The sequence below is a fragment of the Momordica charantia genome, assembly GCF_013281855.1.
Source record: "Momordica charantia cultivar OHB3-1 chromosome 7 unlocalized genomic scaffold, Mcharantia_2.0 BLBB01000007.1, whole genome shotgun sequence".
Taxonomy (NCBI): Eukaryota; Viridiplantae; Streptophyta; class Magnoliopsida; order Cucurbitales; family Cucurbitaceae; genus Momordica; species Momordica charantia.
The window spans coordinates 10,870,764-10,892,058 of NW_028275165.1; the positions used below are offsets into that span (position 1 = coordinate 10,870,764).

The 21,295-nt window shown below is 34.6% G+C and overlaps 1 protein-coding gene across 1 annotated transcript; it reads right to left on the bottom strand.

Moving 5' to 3' along the window:
- Positions 1-7,597: 7,597 nt before the first annotated feature.
- LOC111024360 (uncharacterized) lies at positions 7,598-10,388 on the bottom strand. The gene is made up of 2 exons (XM_022302015.1): positions 8,935-10,388; positions 7,598-8,888 (listed from the first exon to the last, which is right to left on the bottom strand). The coding sequence occupies exons 1-2, from the start codon at positions 10,386-10,388 to the stop codon at positions 7,598-7,600; spliced, it is 2,745 nt and encodes a 914-aa protein (XP_022157707.1).
- Positions 10,389-21,295: the final 10,907 nt, after the last annotated feature.

Sequence of the window (21,295 nt, forward strand, 5' to 3'; positions counted from 1 at the left end):
TTGACCATTAACGGCAAGTCAATCCTTCAGGAGTATTCGTAATCACAGCTGGGTCAAATTACCGTTTTACCCCTATGTTACATCTTGGATCTTAAGTACCACTGATCCTCTAATGAACAATCCGGTTATGGTTCGACCATTAACCGGAAGTCCCTCTCGGGCCAGTGAGAGGGTGGGGCCCCTTGTTCAAGTCCTGGAGTCAAACTTAAGAAAACACTCATTTACTTACCCTAAAGTCGGGAAGAGTAAATTCCATCTTGTGTAGTTATGTTCCCAGCTCCCCACTCGGTCTCGTCTCCAAAATGGTAGGAATATTGAGTCGGCGACTCGGGCCACTCTCACTCATACAAATTAAAGGACGAGCCCTAACAGGCAGGAGTCCATAACTCACTCAGGATTGAGATCGAGTTACCTGGTCATCCTATTGAAATATTAATATATTAGCTAATGGTGTTACAGCTAAACATTAATTATTTCGCGGTTCGATCTTATACAAACTCATTGTATAGGATACCCTCACTCGCATGTCTCCACACGAACGACCTGGATCAAGTCATTTGTAACTATTACAAAGTAGGTCGTATCCATAGTGTTACCAGGATAAGGTACCCAACCTTATCCATATACTATAGACCCTTTAGGTTACTACTAGAACATTATCCACTTTTATATCGAATATATACTGTATATCAAATATATACGTTGTATATTAAATATATACTGTATATCTATTATATACTGTCTCAGTTACATGACATAACCTCGGATGTTAGTTTATTGGATTTGGGTTAATGCGAATGTAAGAGAAACATCAATAACAACTTTATTGAATGAATATTTATTTTATGTTTACAAACCACAAGTTTAGGGCATAAAACCCAACAAACTCCTACTTGAACTAAACTCTAGTGGGGTGAACAAAAGCTAAAAGCAATAGTGGGTTGTACAATAAAGTACAAATACAGGCATACACTACACCTTTTACAAGTCTCCCACTTGCCCTAGACTATATTGTACATATCTCGTAGGCCTAGCCTTTCTAGACGACCCTCAAACACTTTAGCCTATGAGCTTTTGTAAATGGATCAGCAATTTACCACAACACCACTGTTATCACAATAAAGTGTGATGGGCAAAGTCATATTTGGAACAACTTCCAAATTATTTAAGAACTTTCTAAGTCACACCGCCTCTTTTGCTGCTTCACAAATGGCAACATATATGACCTCCATTGTAGAATCTGCGATGCATCATTGTTTGATGCTCCGCCATACTACAACTCCTCCATTAAGAGTGAACACTGATCCCAAAGTGGATTTCCTTGAATCCTTATCAGTTTGGAAGTCAGAGTAAGTGTATCCTGTAAGGATCAAATCCTTAGCGCCATACACAAGTCTCCTAAGATACTTGAGGATTCTTTTAACATCAGTCCAGTGATCATATCCTAGATTGGATTGATACCTACTGACAATCCCTACTGCATAGCAAATGTCAGGCCTAGTACACAACATGACATACATCAGGTTACCCACTACTGAAGCATAGGGAATGCATCTCATATCCTCAACTTCTTGATGTGTCTTAGGACATTGTTCCTTAGACAAAGAGATTTCATATCTGAACGGTAGTAAACCTTTCTTAGAATCCTGCATCGAATATCTGACAATCATTTTGTCGATATAAGTTGGCTGAGACAGGGCTAGTGTTTTGTTCTTTCGATTCCTTACGATTTGAATCCCTAGAACAAATTGAGCGTCTCCCAAATCTTTCATTTGGAATTCAATTGCTAACCACTTCTTAATGTCAGTTAGGAAACCTACATAATTCCCAATGAGTAGGATATCATCCACATATAACATCAAGAAAGCTACAGTGTTGTTGATGATCTTTTTGTATACACAAGGCTCATCAACATTTTCTAGTCAAAACCATAAGACTTGATTGCGGTATGAAATCTTATATTCCAAGATCGAGATGCTTGTTTTAATCCATAATTGGATCGTTTAAGCTTGCAAACCTTTTCCTTTTGACCTTGTTTAATGAACCATTCTGGTTGAGACATATAAATACTCTCTTCAAGATTGTCATTCATAAAAGCAGTCTTGACATCCATTTGCCAAATTTCATAGTCATAAATGTAGTAATGGACAAGAGTATTCTTATAGACTTCAGCATGACAACCGAGGAGAAGGTTTCCTCATAGTTCACCCTTTCCCTTTAGGTGTAGCCCTTTGCCACGAGTCTAGTCTTAAAGGTCTGTACCTTTCTTTCGTCATCTCGTTTTCTCTTGTAGATCCACTTACAACCTATAGGTCTGACCTCATAAGGTTGATCTACAAGGTCCCAGACATAATTGAAGTACATAGACTCCATTTCAAGGTCCATAGCTTTGACCCATTTGTCTTTATCAACATCCTCCATTGCCTTTTTGTATGTCAATGGATCCTCAATGCCATTAAGAAAATTTTAGTAATTTTAATTTAATTTGGTCTCCCAAAATAAATTCATCACCTCAAGAATATTAGGGAATCGACCTTTCAATTTCCCCAATTTCCGTCATAGGAGTTTTTCTAGAAAAAAAAGATTTAGGAAAAAAATTTGATTTTGTTTTATTTTAGAAATATGATGAATACTAAAATGTCAACTCCCAAGGAGGAAGTGCCTTTGTAAAACGTTTTTTTGATGTGTTTTTTAGAAAAAAAAAATTTACACGAAAATGAAAACATTTTTATTTTATTTTTTTAAAGAAAAGATGTTTATTTAATCTAGAAAAATGAAAACAATTTTGCATTTAGTAAATTATTTTTAGACCAAGAAAATACATGGATAAAAAATATTTATTTAAACGAAACACTTTTTTTTAGGGAAAATATATTAAAAATCAAATCTCGGCCTCCCGAGATATTGTTCTTTACCCTTAAGAGTCCAAGAATATCGGCCTTCCGAATATTTCGAGGTTCCATCGTCGGAAAAATTTTCCTTTAGAAAAAAATAAATGTGTACTATTTTTTGTAAAAAGAATAAAAATAAAAAGAAAAAATCATTCCAAACAAATTTGTTCCCCGAATAATCTACACAATCTTCATGAGAACACAATTGAACAAATACAAAATGTGATCAATATGAGACTAATAACTATAAAATATTGGACTAAACCAAATACCATGCTACCATTTAGAAGTAATACTAAATATCAAACATTCTAAGAATAATAAATCAAAGAAATCAATGTAGAATAGGCAGGGACTAATGAATCTGGAAGGAAAAGAAAAGGAAAAAAAAAAAAACAAAACTAGTATACATATTCATGATTTAAAACTAACAGAGCACTCCATGACAAAAAAAATTTCATGTTATAAACTTAAATCCCACCAAAAGGTCCAAAACTCTCAATCAAATTAGGAAGGTCAGAATAACTCCCAACAATTGCTAACCGCATGAAAATTCATAGAAATTTAACAAAACATGCTTGCAATTTTGCCACATGATTTAAACTAAATATTCATTTGGCATAACAATAGGACAGTACATGCATGTTTAAAAAAAAATTTTTTTTTGCAATTCCAATATCCTTACCTCGTCAAGTCAGTGGTATTATTGTGAATCCAAGTTTGCACGAACGTGTTTTATACTTCTACTCGACGAATATGTAGTATGCAAGAGAAGGTAACAGATCTATTGTAGAAGAAATTCTTAACCACCAAAGGAAGCACACACCGTTTTGCTTTGAGGATGAATACACATTTTTAAAAGAAAGAAAGGGTGACTAGGATGCTATGGGGCGTCAGATGGCTAAAATTGTCCCCCATAATCGATTTTCCCCCCAATTTATAACCATTAGACCCAAATTGATTAAGGGAAACAAAATCAAACCAAATCAAATAAAGATACATTTTATTTTTAAAATCCTCCAAATCTTAGCAAAACAAGGAAAGAAATATCACTAATTAAAACCTCATATTTTTTTTTATCAATTTTGTTAAATCAAATAAAAAAGCTTTCCTAATAAGAAAATTTTCATTTAAAAAAAATACGACTTATTAAACCTCGAGTTTTTTACTACTTTGGTTAAATAAAATAAAAAGGTTTTTTTTTAAAAAAAAGATTTTTATTTTATTTTCCCCAAAAGATTTTTTATGAAAGTGAGGGAATCAAAAATATTTTTATTTTTTATATTATTTTTTTTTTATAAAACATCAAAAAAGGAAAATATTTGTCATAAAGAAAAATAAAAGTTCTAGAGAGAGAAATATTCAAAATTAAAATACAAATACAAATACAAATACAAATAAAAAGAAATAATGAAATTGAATGCCAGACAAATTTAGGGGTCTACAGTTTGCCCCCCTTTGTTCATCCTTATAAAACTAAAAGGTGGACAAAGGTGTAGAATTTGTTCGATATTCTAGTTTAATCAAATGATAGATGAGAGAGGAAAGAACGACCAGGGGTAAACGCTAAACCGTAATTTCAAGACAGCCAAGGGTAAACGTTAAACTGTTGGATGTGGGACGGCCAGGGGTAAACGCTAAATCGTAATTCAAATACAGTCAGGGGTAAATGCTAAACTGTCTAATGTGGGACGTCCAATGGTAAACGCTAAACCGTAATTTAAAGACAGCCATGGAAAACACTAAACTGTCTGATGTGGGACGGTTAGGGATAAACGCTAAACCGTAATTTAAAGACAGCGAGGGGTAAACGCTAAACTGTCTGATGTGGGTCGGCCAGGGGTAAACGCTAAATCGTAATTTAAAGATAGCCATGGGCAAATGCTAAACTGCCTGATGTGGGACGACCAGTGGTAAACATTAAATCGTAGTTTAAAGACAGTCATGGGTAAACGCTAAACTGTATGATGTGCGACAGCCAGGGGTAAACGCTAAAATCGTAGTTTAAAGATATAAAATCGTAGTTTAAAGATAGCCAAGGGTAAACGTTAAAGTGTCTGATGTGGGACGGTCAAGGGTAAACGCTAAACCGTAATTTCAAGATAGCCAGGGGTAAAAGTTAAACTGTTGGATGTGAGACGACTAGGGGTAAACGCTAAACCGTAATTCAAAGACAGCCAGGGGAAAACGCTAAAATGTCTGATATGGGACGTCCGGGGGTAAACGCTAAACCGTAATTTAAAGACAGCCAGGGGAAAATGCTAAACTGTCTGATGTGGAACGGTCAGGGATAAACGCTAAACTGTAATTTAAAGGCAGCGAGGAGTAAACGCTAAACTTTCTGATGTGGGACTGCCAGGGGTAAACGCTAAATCGTAATTTAAAGATAGGCATGGGTAAATGCTAAACTGTCTGATGTGGAACGACCAGTGGTAAACGCTAAAATCGTAGTTTAAAGATAGTCATGAGTAAACGCTAAATTGTCTGATGTGGGACGGCCAGGGGTAAACGCTAAAATCGTAGTTTAAAGATAGACAAGGGTAAACGCTAAAGTGTCTGCTGTGGGACAGTCAGAGGTAAATGCTAAACCGTAATTCAAAGACAACAGGGGTAAAAGTTAAACTGTTGGATGTGGGACGGCTAAGGGTAAACACTAAACCATAATTTAAAGACAGTCGGGGGTAAACGCTAAACTGTATGATGTGGGATGACCAGGGGTAAACGCTAAACCGTAATTTAGAGACAGCCATGGGTAAACACTAAACTGTCTAATGTGGGACGGCTAGGGGTAAACCCTAAATCGTAATTTGAAGACAGCCAGGGGTAAATGCTAAACTGTCTAATGTGGGACGGCCATGGATAAACGCTTAGCCGTAATTTAGAGACAACCAAGGTAAGCGTTAAATTGTCTGATGTGGGACGGCCAGGGGTAAACACTAAACCATAACTTAAAGACAGCCAGGGGTAAACGGTAAACTGTCTTATGTGTACAAACAAGATATATATATATTTTAATCCTTTGCGAGAAACTATGTTCAGGGACATAAATATACAATTTCAAAATGAAGATTTATACTTTTACTCTTTATTTATTTATTATTATTATTTAATTTATATTTTAAAGAAATCCCATGCAAAGTACCTTGCAAATATATATTTTTTAAATAGTTATTTATAAAACAAAACCTCAAAACCAACTCTCCTTTTCAAGGAAAGTGCTCAGCGAATCATGGATGGACAAAATCTTCTTGACGAGAGCCTTATGATTGATATTATGCGACTTGTCCTTACTTGATTGAGAGAGATCTAACACGTTGATTTGCAACTTCTGACTAATCTTAAAGCTCTTGGTGTATTAATGCCCTTGCTTTATACCTTTTTTTTTTGTAATCCTATTATAAAATTCTCAATGGAATGCAAAGTCACGGTGGAACTTGGGATACGGAGACAAGGGGTATAAGGAGAAAATGTTAAATGTAAAAGAGAGAAGAATGACGAAGGAATGGATATATTCGATAGGTAAAAAGAAGGATACTATGAGATGAGAAAAGAAATATATATATATGATTTTATTGATCACGAAAAGATTACAGGTATTTGATAACAAAAGTTGAAAGCAACAAAGATAACTCTTCTAAACTTGCCAATGCCCCAGTAAAATGCAATAATGTATCCTCATACTTCATGCAAAGTTTCTCTTAACGTAATCTGAGTTAATCGGTCCGGACAAATCATCTCCGTTCATGGTTGTCAACAGTAAGGCTCTCCTGAAAAAGCCTTTTTACCACAAAAGGTTCTTCGTAGCTCGGAGTCCATTTTCCTCGATGATCCTTTTGAAATGGGAGTATTCTTTTCAATACTAGATCTCCTTCTTGAAAATGACGATGACGTACTTTCTGTTGATGAGCTTGCATCATTTTCCTTTGGTAGAGTTGTTCTCTACATAATGAGGTTAATCTTTTTTCTTCAATGAAGTTCAATTGCTCATATCTTGTTTGAAGCCATTCAGATTCTTCCAACTTTACTTCCATCATAACTCTTAGATATGGTATTTATACCTCCATTGGAAGGACAACTTCCATGCCATATACTAAAGAAAATGGGGTTGTCCCAGTCGATGTCCCAGTCGATGTGCGAACCGCTGTACAATATCCATGTAATTCAAAAGGAAGCATTTCGTGCCAATCCTTGTACGTAATTGTCATTTTTTCTGTGATCTTTTTAATGTTTTTATTAGCTGCCTCCACTGCACCATTCGTCTTCGGATGATAAGCTGTTGAATTTAAATGCTTGATCTGAAATTGCTTGCAGATCTCATCCATCATTTTATTGTTCAAATTTCTCACATTGTCTGTAATTATTCTTTCTGGAAGACCATAACGACAAATCAAATCTTTATGAAGTTAAGGACTACATTCCTTGTGACATTCCGGTATGAAGCTGCTTCAACTCAATTTGTGAAATAGTCAATGGCCACGAGAATAAAGCGATGCCCATTGGTAGCTTAAGGTTCGACCGGACCGATAATATCTATGCCCCTTAAGGGCCAAAAAGTCAACATCCTTCTCTTATCATAGTTTTTGCAACCATCATTGAAGCTTTTGATAATGATTGTTCAAAGCTCTGATCTTCTACCTGATTGAAGATGATAGCGTTTGTAATTTTAAAGGAACGAAAAGAACATTCCAGAGCTTCTTTTGCTGCCTCTACATAGGGGTATCAGTAGATTTAGTGACGAGCAAATCTTTTTGACCGAATATGCAGATTAAAGTGTTTTCGAAAACAAACTTCAATCTTTGATGTAAAGTCGATGGAATAACTCCTGCTGAGTGAATCCAAGGCCTACCCAACAAACAGCTATAGGTCGGACTTATGTCCATCAGTTGAAATGTCACATTGAAAGTACGAGGTCCAATTTTGATGGGCAGTTCAATATCACCTACAACTCCTCTATGGGTTCCATAAAAAACTCTCACAACCATACTACTGTGTTTAATGTGAGTTGAATCTACCGGTAACTTTAGTAGCGTATACATTGGCATCACATTTAAAGATGATCCATTATCGACAAGAACTTTTGCAATCGCGTGATCTTTGCATTTTACCACTGTGTGTAGTGCTTTAGTATGCCCACTACCTTCTGGTGGAATTTCTTCATCCATGAAAGTAATAGTATTGGAAGAAGTGATATTTCCCACGATTCCGTCCAGCTTTTCAATTGTGATGTCATAGTTCACATGAGATTGATTCAAAACATCCATTAAAGCCTTGCGATGTGGTTTGGAATTAATGAATATTGATAACATGGATATGCAAGCCGGTGTGTGATGCAACTGTTCGATCACTTTATATTCATTGTGCTTGATCAACTTCAAAAACTCAGAAGCTTCTTCATCTGATACTATTTTCTTAAATGAACTTCCCTTAGCCATAACAGGTTCTTCACCCCAAATTTCCTCTAGATCGGGGCAATCTTTCTCTTTTCCTTTTACCGTCCAAATTTTATGCTGCTCATCGACTTGTGACGCTTTTAAGGTTTCAAGCTTGTAGCATATTCCACTTCTGGTCATTCCACTAACTCTAGAAATGTTAGTCACGATGGAGACTTCTTCGTCGAGAGTATGACAACCATAATGCCATGGTACTGCTTTATTATCCTTGTATTTATATGGGCTAGGAAGTTGAATAGTTAAAGGTTGTAGGATGGATGAGTTGGCTGAAATGATTGTAGGTTGTTCTTTAAAAATAACCACCAATGGTTCTAGCTTGAATGAATATTTTGATGACGCCTCTTCTTCTGTGACCATATTAACAAAGTGGGCTTCTACATCATTCCCCCATGCTAAACATGTTGTTTCACTGTAATTCAGACAATCATCCGTCAAATGTTGATATACGAAGTCAATAACCTCTTTCCCTTCTGATGAAGCATGTATAACATTAACTGTCGGGTTGCCATGATTAGGATGTGGATTCTGAGTAACATCTGGGCCTCTTCTGCCTTTTGAAACTTAAGCCATCTAGCCCTAATCAAATCCTGCACCTTCCCTTTGAGTGTGTAACAGCTTTCTGTTGAATGCCCCACTGCCCCTGAGTGGTAATCGCATCGCGCATTATGATCGTACCATTTTGGGTATGATGGCTGCATAGGTCTATAGTTAATGGAACAAATTGCCAATTCCAAATCAATTGTGGTAGCAACTCTATATATGTTAAGGGGATTGGATCATAGCATCTTGAATTATTTCTGTAACTTCTTTGAACATCAGACAAGTTAGAATCCCAAGTATTAGCACGAGCATCTAACGGCTTACTATAAGACCTGTGGGGTTTACCGCCTACCGGATAATGTATAGCCTTCAGATTTCCAGCAAGTGGTTTTTTACCATAAATAATCTCATGGACTTCTCCCTCTTTCTTTTTTGGGATAAAGTTTTTTTTTTTGCTGGCGTCTGATGTTGTATCCATGATCCTTCCATATTTCACTCCATACTCGATTCTTTCTTCGATAGTAATGATATCTGAGAAGTCTGTGGAAGCATTTCCGATCATTCGGTCATAATAAGGAGATCGAAGAGTGTTTATGAACATGGTCGTCAGTTCTTTGTTTGTTAATGGATGTTGAATCTGTGCTGCCATATCTCTCCATCTTTGTGCATACTCTTTAAAGTTCTCTGTGCTTTTATTTTCTAAATCGTTGGAGATCCAAACGATCTGGTGCCATATCCAGGTTGTGTTTGTATTGCTTGATAAAAAGATCTGCCGATATTTCCATTTATGCACATGAGCTGTATCTAGCTCCATATACCAGCGAGACGCGGGACCATATAAGCTATCTTGAATGAAATGTATCAAAAGCTTCTCTTCATGAACATGTGCCGCCATTTTTTTGCAATACATGATTAAATGGCTCCTTGGACAAGACGTCCCATCATACTTCTCAAATTCGAGTACCTTAAATTTTGGAGGGATAACAATATCAGTCATTAAGCACAACTGTGTTGCATCTATGCTTCTGAATGCGTCAGCACCTTCTATGGCTTGTAGGCGCTCTTCTAGGAAATCTAACTTTCCTTTTGATGCAATCTTTTCAGCTTTTTCTGTGACTTTCCCTGAGTTACGAAGTTCATGATTATTAATGAGATCATTGATATCCTTTCTTTGTTGCACCAAAGGGTGAACTTGTTCAGACACCATGAAGGTTTGATTTTGAACTGCTCCTTCCCCAAATGAAACCATTGGGGGCGTCTGAGTGTAAAAAATTGGCTGACCAGGTATAGTAGTCATGCCATTATGTGGGTGTACCTGTGGGGTAAAACCAGGAGCATAAAGTGAGGTATCATCTAGTCCTCTGACGACGTCGCTAGCGTGTGGTTCTTCTACCACTAATTTTCCTTTCTGTGCCATGAGTAGGTCCAAAATCTTAGTCATTTGCTCTTTCAAACGTTCAAAATCTTGTCCCAATTCTTGGTTTCGCTTATTATATTGTTCAGCCATGATCCTTGATTGCGCTCTTGTTTAATAAGGATGGCAATTTTGAGGTAGTTGGGCTATTTTGTCAAATTTTTCGTTAACCTCCCTCTTTTCTTTATGAATAACTGTAAAGAAAATTTTTGCTTTATAACAAACTTATTCAAAATTAACTTTAATGAGGCATGCAATCATAACAAAAACTGTTTTGGCTCAAATTGTTGTGCAAAATTGTAAAATGAAAGACTTCAACTTTATTAAATGAGATAAATGATCAAAATACTGAAGGGATGTGAATCCCGGAGCGGAAGCGGATCTTCGTTGCTGTTTTTGGGATGCAAAATCGAATTAGAAATAAGGAAAATACAGGGGAAATTCAAAACCTTTGAAGAACGTTTCTTCAGTAAGTTCCCCTCGAACACCACCACTATGTCTTCCTCGCTATCTTCTTGGGTCTCGGGATCGTGCTTGTGGGAGCGTCGATTTGGAACGTAAGGGAGAATTTTGAGAGAGAGAGCTTTTCATTGAGAGAGATCTGGGAAATTCTCTTCTTTGTTCTGTGTTCTGTAACTTTTGCAGAACTGCAAAAAAACAAAAGCAGTGACGTGGGGTAACTCCACACGTCACACTAACCTCCCACTCCCCTGCAATTTTGCAAGGGAGTTTAATATTATTAATATTAATATATATATATATATATATATTAATTTATTTATATAAATAATTAATATATATATATATAAAATATATATATATATATAATAATTAAAATATAAAATTTATTTATTAATTAATCATATTAATTAATAAATAATTATTAATTATTAATCCAATTAATAATTAATAATTAATATATATATATATATATATATAAATCAAATAAATAATTAACACTTAATTATTTATCACAAAAATGGAATCATATTCTATAACATTTCTCTCGTATAACCTATAGTTCTAATGTACATCTTATGCACATTATTTTTAACCTATAATTTTAATATGAATCTTATTCATATTAATTTTATTTGGATCTCATTCAAATAATTTCTCTCATAATATATAGTTTTAATTTACAATTAACTATATATTATAATGTATCAATATACATATAATCCCTTAAGTAATTTGAACAATTCAAATTCTTCCAAAACCTTGATCCTCGCTTTACCAATTATGAGCTAGCAAGGGGACCTAATGGACCTGCAGATCCGAAGCTCCAACGATGCAAGATTAATCGGTCAAACTCATTGACCGAGATAATCTAGATTCGTTAACTACGGGTCATTCCACTAAAGACCCGCAGTTGCACTCTTCTCACGGCAGAATGTTTTCGTGTCCATGAATATACGACCATTAATGACGAGTCAATCCTTCACGAGTGTTCGTAACTCAAGTTGGGTCAAATTACCGTTTTACCCCTAAGTTACATCTTTATCCTTAAACACCACTGCTCCTCTAATGAACAACCCGGTTATGGTCCAACCAATGACCGGAAGTCCCTCTCGGCCAATGAGAGGGTGGGGCCCCTTGTTCAAGTCCCGGAGTCAGCATTTAAGGGAACACTCATCTACTCCCCTAAATTCGGGGAGGAGTGAATTCCATCTTGTGAAGTTATGTTCCTAGCTCCCCACTCGGTCTCGTCCCCAAAATGGTAGGAATGTTGAGTCGGCGACTCGGGCCACTCTCACCCATACAGATCAAAGGACGAGCCCTCACGGGCAGGAGTCCATAACTCACTCAGGATTGAGAATGAGTTGCCTGGTCATCCTAAGAAATGGCAATCTATTAGTTAACGGTGTTAGATCTAAAGATTGCCTATTTCGCGGTCCGGTCTTATACAAACTCATTGTATAGGATACCCCCACTCGCATGTCTCCACACGAACGACCTGGATCGAGTCGTCTGTAACCTTTACAGAGCGGGCCGTATCCATAGTGTTGCCAGGATAAGGTACCCAGCTTTATCCATATACTATAGACCCTTTAGGTTATTCACGGGACATTATCCATTCATATATCAGGGGTATATCAAATATATACCTCGTATATCAACTATATACCCAGAATATATACTGCCCCAATTATATTCAAATAACCTTGGATGTTTAGTTTATTGGATTTGGACAATGCAATGCTATGTTTCAACAACAAATTTATTGAATAAAACTTTATTGAATATAATTTGTTTTTACATAATACAAACTATGAGTTTAGGGCAACACACCCAACAAATACAAGACTGAATCTAAATACTTAGGAATAAATGTTCTAAAAGAAACGACTAAAAAGGGAATGTTCCCTACATAAAGCAGCTAAGAAGTTTTCAAACTCCTCTTCATTTGATTGCAGTGGCGAAATCTCCTTTTTTAGCTCAGTTCCCCACTCTACAAACATCCCAGCTCTTCTAGCCATTGCCCTTATTCTCTCTACTGCACCACCTATCTGAACCCTCATGTCTTAGCATCTCTGAGTTAAATCCTGGTTTTCTTGTTGCAGAATCACTGAATTAGCTTCATTATTTAGAAGCACCTCATACTTCTCCACCAATTCTCTGTGTTATGATAATATTCTTGCTGTAGAGTCTTGACATCTTGAATCCGGAATTCCAAATTTTCAATGGTCATACGCAATGCCTCGTTATTTCCTTCAGATTCAATTACTTGTTGAGTACGAGCCTCGATTGTTGTATTTAATCTAGAAATAAGCTGTCGAAAAGATGCAACGCTATTCTCCAAACTGACAATTCGCGCATCATTTTCTTTTTGTACAACTTCTATCCTTACTTTTATGGCTCTGACTCTTTTATCGAGGTGTCTATTTTTGAGGTCCACCTCCCAATTCTCCATCTCGAGCTTGACTTAGTTATGCAACCATTTCCTGGTTTCTACCAAGTCCCTCTCTGCCTCTACAGTCTGTTGTTTCCACTAATTCATTTCTTGCAGCAACTCTTCATTCCTCCGACGGAGTAACAAGTTTTCTTCCTCTAGGTTGGTGCTTCCATCTGACACCTATCGTTGGATAGAAGCCATTTTTTCTCCTGATCTCTTTTCCTTTTCTTAACTGTATGCACTGTTCGATTAGCTTCATACCAGGACTTGTACTCTAGCGTGGTGGAATCACTGTGCTTTTTTATTTTTATCTTTCTCACATCTCGCCAGGATTCTATCACTTGCAAGATCTTCTTCCCCGAGTCTTTCAGATTGTAATTAAAGTCAAAGTCTCCTAAACCTTGTACCAAAGGAACGAATTGCTCTATCAACATTTGACGTAGAACTAGGAGAGGCGCATAGCTGGTACTACCCAAGGACCCAACAATGGTATATTCTGAAGTTTTCCACACATGTAAGTGATTGGCTTCAAAATGCTCTCCATATTAACTCTTTAGATTTTAATTCTTTCAGATAGGATACCCATATGTCTCTGCTCTGTGAGTCTACTTTGTGCTCGGCCATCCCAAAATCAGCAATTAGATTTCTTTCGATGTTCCATGGTCTTGAGAATTTTACGTGTGGCTAACCAAATTCTGGTGGGCAATTTAAATGACTCATCAACCATACATATAGTAGAGAAGTACAAGCTATAAATCTGCCCTTCCCTTGCGTTTTGCAAACATCCAACGAACGTATGGTTTTAGCGATAATGGATAAAACCAAATTAATGCCATGCTGAATCCGGAGGAACAACTTGACAACATTCATATCTATGTATCCACAAAGATTTGGAAACAAGATGGTCCCAAACATGTACAATGAAAATAGCTCCAATCCTAGTTCCTCACCCTTATGTTGTCGAACGAGAGTTATGAGATAATCCAATCATATTCCTTCATTGCCGCCTTTGCTCTTGATTTGATGCTCCATCTAACTAGCAGTTACATTTCCAGCGAGCTTTGCCAGAGCCCTCTTACCCATCAATCTTTTATCATTGAAGTACATCTTAGTTTCGGACACAACAGGCATTCAGAGCAATGCTTGATATCCTTCAATGGTGGAAGTCAGGTCGAGGGAGTTGAACTTGAAACATTTATATGCTGGATCCTAGAAGTAGAGTGCGGCTGCCAAAACATTCACATTGACCTGAACATATAACATACTTGCCATATGTCCGTACTTTTTTATGAATGCGAGTTTCTGCTTTGATGCGAATCCCTCCCAAATCTCTCTCAATTTACTTACATTTTGAACACCAAAGACATTAGTCGTTGGGAGTTCAACTGAGACATGCTTTGATGGGCTGCTCCTCTTTATTGTATACATCTCCTCTGACCATTGACATACAAGCTCCTAGCTATCAATGGTGACATTTGGCTTTCCCTCCATCCTAACCCAAGTATCAGATCTGTCAGAAAGCGATCAAACATTCAAATAATAAAAATTGAAGTATTTTTTTTAAAAATATATTTTTGCATAACCAATTATGAGGTGAGAAACTAAAAGTTTTGACGGAAAAAAACAAACAAACATGAACAGAGATGTAATACACAACCAAACATGAAATAAAAAAGGAAAAAATCATAATAAAAAATATACACAATCACAAAATAATAAATACATGGGCAGGTGTATAATATACACATATAACTGAATATTCAGTGTGATTATTCTCTATGTTCTAAATGATAAAGGTTCCCAAGTTGTCCTCGATTCCTTCCTTATCCAAGAAGGAATAGAGGCACCCTTATCAGCTTCCTGATTAAGGTCGACTTGAGTGAGAGTTTTCATGTGCCTACACGGGAGTCCAATACTCCACAAAGGTCGCTACTACTCATCCTAGATTCTAACTTAAAGGTAAAGCCCGGGTAGGAGACTTGTGTACGTGTGTGTCAAAATAAAATAAAATAAGGCCATATTTAAAAAACAATACAAAAAAATAAATTTGACCCGCTTAAAAGATTGTTCCCCAGTGGAGTCGCCAAATTGTCGCTATGGTTTGCGACGTGGATCGATCGACTTTCTTCCCGAGAGGAGAAAAATGGAGTCGCCACCAGTCTTTATTTATATGGTGTGATTGGGCACCCACATGCATAGATAAGTTGATATGCACAAAAAGATTTAGGTTCGTGGGTCTTTTGTGTATGAGGAAGGTATTAGCACCGGATAACACTCGTTCAATGAACGATAGTTTATTTTTTTATATTACTTTCAAGAAAATGACCTTAAAAAGAAAAGTATTTTATTTTTATTTTTAAATGTCTCATGTTTTATGGATCCTTATTCTTAAGATAAATAAGGAACAAATAATTATTAGTGGCTTAAAGCTATTAAGAAAAATTTAGTTATTTGAATTTAATTTGGCCTTCCAAAATAAATTCATCAGCTGAAGAATATTAGGGAATCGACCTTTCGAATTCCCCAATTTCCGTCATAGGAATTTTTTTGGAAAAAAAAGATTTAGGAAAAAGATTTGATTTTGTTCTATTCTAGAAATATAATGAATCCTAAAATGTCAACTCCCTAGGAGGAAGTGCCTTTGTAAAATGTTTTTTTTTTATTTTTTTTAGAAAAAAAAATTTAACCAAAATGAAAACATTTTTTTAAAGAAAATATGTTTATTTAATGATATCTAAAAAAATGAAGATAATTTTGCATTTAGTAAATTATTTTTAGACCAAAAAAACACATGGATAAAAAATATTTATTTAAACGAAACACATTTTTTTTAGGAAAAATATATTAAAAATCAAATCTCGGCCTCCCGAGATATTGATCTTTACCCTTAAGAGTCGAAGAATATCGGCCTCTCGAATATTTCGAGGTTTTATCGTTGGAAAAATTTTCCTTTAGAAAAAATAAATGTGTACTATTTTTTTGTTAAAAAATAAAAAAATAATAAAAAGAAAAAAAATCATTCCGAACAAATTTGTACCCCAAATAACTTACACAATCTTCATGAAGAACACAATTGAACAAATACAAAATGGGATAAAATATGCAAATATCATTTGATACTGACCACTATAAAATATTGGACTAAACCAAATACCATGCTACCATTTACCATTTAGAAGTAATACTAAATATCAAACAGACCAAGAATAATAAATCAAAGAAACCAATGTAGAATAGGCAGGGACCAATGAATCGAAAAGGAAATGAAAAGGGAAAAAAAAAAAAACAAAACTAGTATACATATTCATGATTTAAAACTAACAGACCACTCCATGACAAATAAATTTCAATGTTATAAACTTAAATCCCACCATGTTTAACCAAAAGGTCCAAAACTCTCAATCAAATTAGGAAGGTCAGTATAACTCCCAACAATTGATAACCCCATAAACATTCATAGAAATTTAACAAAACATGCTTGCAATTTTCCACATGACTTAAACTAAATATTCATTTGGCATAATAATAGGACAGTAAACTTTTTTGCAATAATTCCAATATCCTTACCTTGTCAAGTTAGTGGTATTGTTGTGAATCCAAGTTTGCTGGAACGGGTTTTCTACTTCTACTCGACGAATATGTAGTCTGCAAGAGAAGGTTATTGATCTATTGCGGAAGAAATTCTTAGCCACCGAAGGAAGCACCCACCATTCTGCTTTGAGGATGAATACACGTTTTTAAAAGAAAGAAAGGGTGACTAGGATGCTATGGGACGTCAGATGGCTAAAATTCTCCTCGAGAATCGATTTTCCCCTCCAATTTATAGCCATTAGACCCAAATTCGTTAAGGAAAACAAAATCAAACCAAATCCAATAAAGATACCATTTATTTTTAAAATGGTCCAAATCTTAGCAAAACAAGGAAAGAAATATCGCTAATAAAAACCTCTTTTTTTTTTTTACCAATTTTTTTAAATCAAATCAAAAAGCTTTCCTAATATGAAAATTTTCATTTAAAAAAAAAGTTGACTTATTAAAACTCGATTTTTTTACTACTTTGGTTAAATCAAATAAAAAGGTTTTTCCAGAAAATGATTTTTATTTTATTTTCCCCAAAAGGTTTTTTAAGAAAAGGAGTGGAATCAAAAATATTTTTATTTTCTGTTATTATTTTTTTATAAAACATCAAAAAAGGAAAATATTTGTCATGAAAAAAATAAAAGTTCTAGAGAGAAATATTCAAAATAAAAATAAATACAAATACAAATACAAATAAAAAGAAATAATGAAATTAAATGCCGGACAAATTTAAAGGTCTACAAACACTAAAAATATTGGAAATAATTTGAAATGGATTCCAAAATCGTTGCTCATTAACAATGAAGGACCCAAGAGATAGGTACTAAAATCTTTTGGTTGAGTTTCTTTTTGTAGGTGTGATTTCAATGAAGCAAATGGTTGCTTGGAGTTCAAATTGAAAATTAATTAAAATGAGGCAATGTTATGGCTTGCTTGAACCTAACAAAAGAAAAATTGCCTATTTGGTAACCTTTATTTTTTTTTGTTGAGATTATTATTATGCTATTCATATATTATAGAAAATTTATCTCTTTTATGTGTTAGAAAAGATTGAATTGGTTTATTGAATTTTATTGTTAGGTTAGGTTAAATGTCCTTGAGTACGTTGGAAATATTTTTGACATAAATCTTTTTACTTGATTATTTATGAATTAGTGAATTAATGCTCTTAGAAGTATGTGGTAGATTTTGTTGAAATTTATCCATAATCCTTATTGCTTATTGCTCGAATATTGAATTATTGATTTTTAATGTTGATGTTTATCAAATTGATTGATTTGTAAATTTATCGAAATTTCTTGATTCTTAAATAAATTTAAAGCTTTTGATTTTTGGGTCAATTAGATCCTTGTTATATCCTTGTGCTTTCTTGAAAAATATCGAGGATAGTGAGTTTTGAGAAATATTATTATTTATGGTTATTGCTTACTCTCCTTGAAGAATTTGTTTAGATGCTTTTTGGCCATAAATTAATAAATTATGTAATATCTATGAAAATTTCATTAGCATGTTGCTGAAAACTGTTTGATTGGTTCTTGTTATTTTCTTTGTCTGTATTTGATTTAACTCTTTTGTAGAGACATAAGTCAAATTAGACCTATGATCAAGTACATTTGGTACCAATGTTTATTTAATTAATTTTTTTATGATGATATTTGCCTATGTTTGTTTGAAATTTGTTTTCATGGTAAAAATGGTGATATTATTGTTGTTTTTTTCTTTATCAATTGGGGCTTATTTTCTAACATTTGATATTTTTATATCATGATGGTGTCTTAAATCTTGCATGAATTTGTTGTTAATTTTTTTCGTTAGATAAGTTGATAAGTTCAATTGAGATTATCTTTCATGTATTGATTTATTGTGCTTAATCATGATAATTAAAATTGCTCTCTTTGGAATTATACTTGTCTTATGTCATATTTTCTTGTATGAAAATTTTGTGGAATATTTTGATAATTTGTTTAAGATAGATTGATATACCATGATTTGTTTTTAATATATCTATCTTGTGCAAATTGTTGAGATAATTTTTGCTTGTATCCCTTTATCTCCTTGATATTTATTGATTTTATTTTTTAAGAGGAGATTGCATGTTTTTAGGGGGAGTAATACCATTTACATGTGAACTTTTTGCCTTGAAAATATTGATTTTTCATATTGCTTTTTATAGTGAATTTTAATTTGAGTACTCACTCAAATTGTTTAAGTTCAATAAAGCTAAATTGTAAAAACTCTTGAATACCTCCAGTTAAGCTTTGCAAAGAGAAAAAAAAATTGCTTTAGAAATGATGAGCTTTCATGTATTTATTTATTTTTCTAAATATTCTTTTTAATTGATTCCAAAAGGGGGAGAGGTAATAAGAAAAATGAATAATGTTTGGGGATGAAAATACCCTGGACACGTGGAGGACCCCTATTGGTGCTCCAAGATGACTCATGAGTCATGCCCAGCTCGGACGACCGAAATCACCACTACTAGCATTGATAGATGTTAAGTATGAGGGGCCGAGGTGAACCTGGCCGAGGTCCGACCTACCGGGAAGTTCGGCGGGGGCCGATGCGAATTACTGACAGCGGCGTGATTATCGGGCATAATCGTCGGTCCTGAGATTACCGGGCATAACCGACGATCCCGAGATTACCGAGCGTAACCGTTGCGAGATTAGCGGGACTACCACCCATAAGTAGAGGACTTCACTCCACGATCAGGTACGATGATCTCAGACCTCGAACTAAACTGGGAACCCGACCTATACTGACTTGATCGTCGGAGTGCTCACCTTTTTGTGCAGGTCCGCCCAATTGTTCAGATCGGTCCGGAAGCCGAGTTCGAGCTGCAATCTGAAATACGTGGTTGTGCATATCCTTGCATAAACAAATTATTTGTGGGAAATTAAGTTTTGAATGAATTTCAATTATGATTTTTATGGTGATATGTTGGATTTAACGTTGTTATTATTTATTGTCTATGCATTTTTTGTTACTAGTTTATTATCATCAAATAGGGGGAGATTGTTGGTTTTTTGACCCTTAATCTCAAATTAATTAATTAATTAATGTTTTGATGATAACAAACTTAATTTTGTTATTTGACAATTTTAGTGTTTTGAAGTATCCACAGCATAAAGCTCGAAATAAAGATTCCAATATCTTCTGAATTATCCAAATCAGAGCTTAAACGAAGAAGTTATAGTCGAGTGAAGTTGAAAGGAAAAATGCACGTGACGATGACAAGGCGGCTTTATGTATGAGATGAATAGAAAGATGATGATATGTGCCGAAATTTGTATCATTAAAAAAAATAGAAAGAAAGAAAAGAAAAAGGAAGTAAAAAGAAATAAAACAAATAGAAAAGAAATAGAAAAGAAAGAAAAGAAGAGAGATAAAAGAAGTGAAAAAAATTAAATTAAATTAAATTAAAAAAAAAAACCAAATCTTACCGTTGGGGAAATGAAAAAAAAAAGAAAAAAGAGAAAGAAGAGGTGTCAGGCGGCAGATGCGGCAGGTGGCAATTAAAAAAAAGCAGTGTTTTTTTTAAAGTATCCGTTGGCTCTCTTGTGCATATATATTATTATTATTATATATTATTTTATTCAATTCAATATTAACCTTTCATCTCTAATCATTTCAAATCTAATGGTCCAAATTGATTTTGGTTTCAAATCAATTTCATCCTTTTCCCCTCTGTTTAATCAACTCTTCCTCTCTCCAAATTTTAAAACAACTTTCTCCCAAAATTTCTCTTCAATTTCTATAGTATGAATCTCTCTTCAAGCTTCAATTTGTGTTCTAAATTTCTTGAGAGAGATTTAATTTGAGAGAGATTTGAGCTATTCAATTTTTATTTTTCTAAGCCATTTGTGGGCTTTATTTTGTTTGAATTTTTCTTGCAAAATTGTGAGCAAAAATTTGTGTATCCACTCTTTTTAAAGAGTTTGTGAGATTGTTCTTCAAAATTCCAATTCTTGTCAGGGTTGCTCTTAAGTTCGAAAAAGAACATTGTAATGGTTTGATCCTGAACCGTGGAAAGGATCGGGTTCGTTCTTGCTCCCGTAAAAAGAACATTATAACGGTTGGACTCTAAGCCGTGGAAAGAGTCAAGTTCTTCAATTGAACACCTAAGAGGAGCTAAGAGGAGCTTGGGAAGTGGAGTAGGTCAATTGTTGCCGAACTACTATAAATTTCATGTGTCACTTTCTCTAACCCTCTTCTATTTATTTTTTGCAATTAATTTTCTTTATTATAAATTGTATTAAATTAATTGCTAGAATTTGTTATTCATGTTTTATGTGCAATATTTATATTGAAATTATTTTTGGTGCTTGAAATGTTATCTTTAATTTATTGATTACTTTTTGTGTTAAAATTACGTACTTGTAAAAAGTTTACTTATTTGTTTAAATTGAGCTCACCGTGTTAAAAAGTTTTATAAAGTTTCATTAAACCCTATTCACCCCCTAGGGTTGTCATACCGATCCAACATCTCTCATAAAACTTCTTCCGCCATTTTAGCCACTGTAAC

What these genes read in the sequence shown, in the direction of transcription:
- LOC111024360 (XM_022302015.1), bottom strand. Translation starts at nt 10,388, where the DNA reads ATGGCTGAACAATATAATAAGCGAAACCAAGAATTGGGACAAGATTTT. An exon ending in GTTACACACTCAAAGGGAAG is followed by an intron (nt 8,889 to 8,934) that starts GTGCAGGATTTG and finishes TTCAAAAGGCAG; the next exon opens with AAGAGGCCCAGATGTTACTC.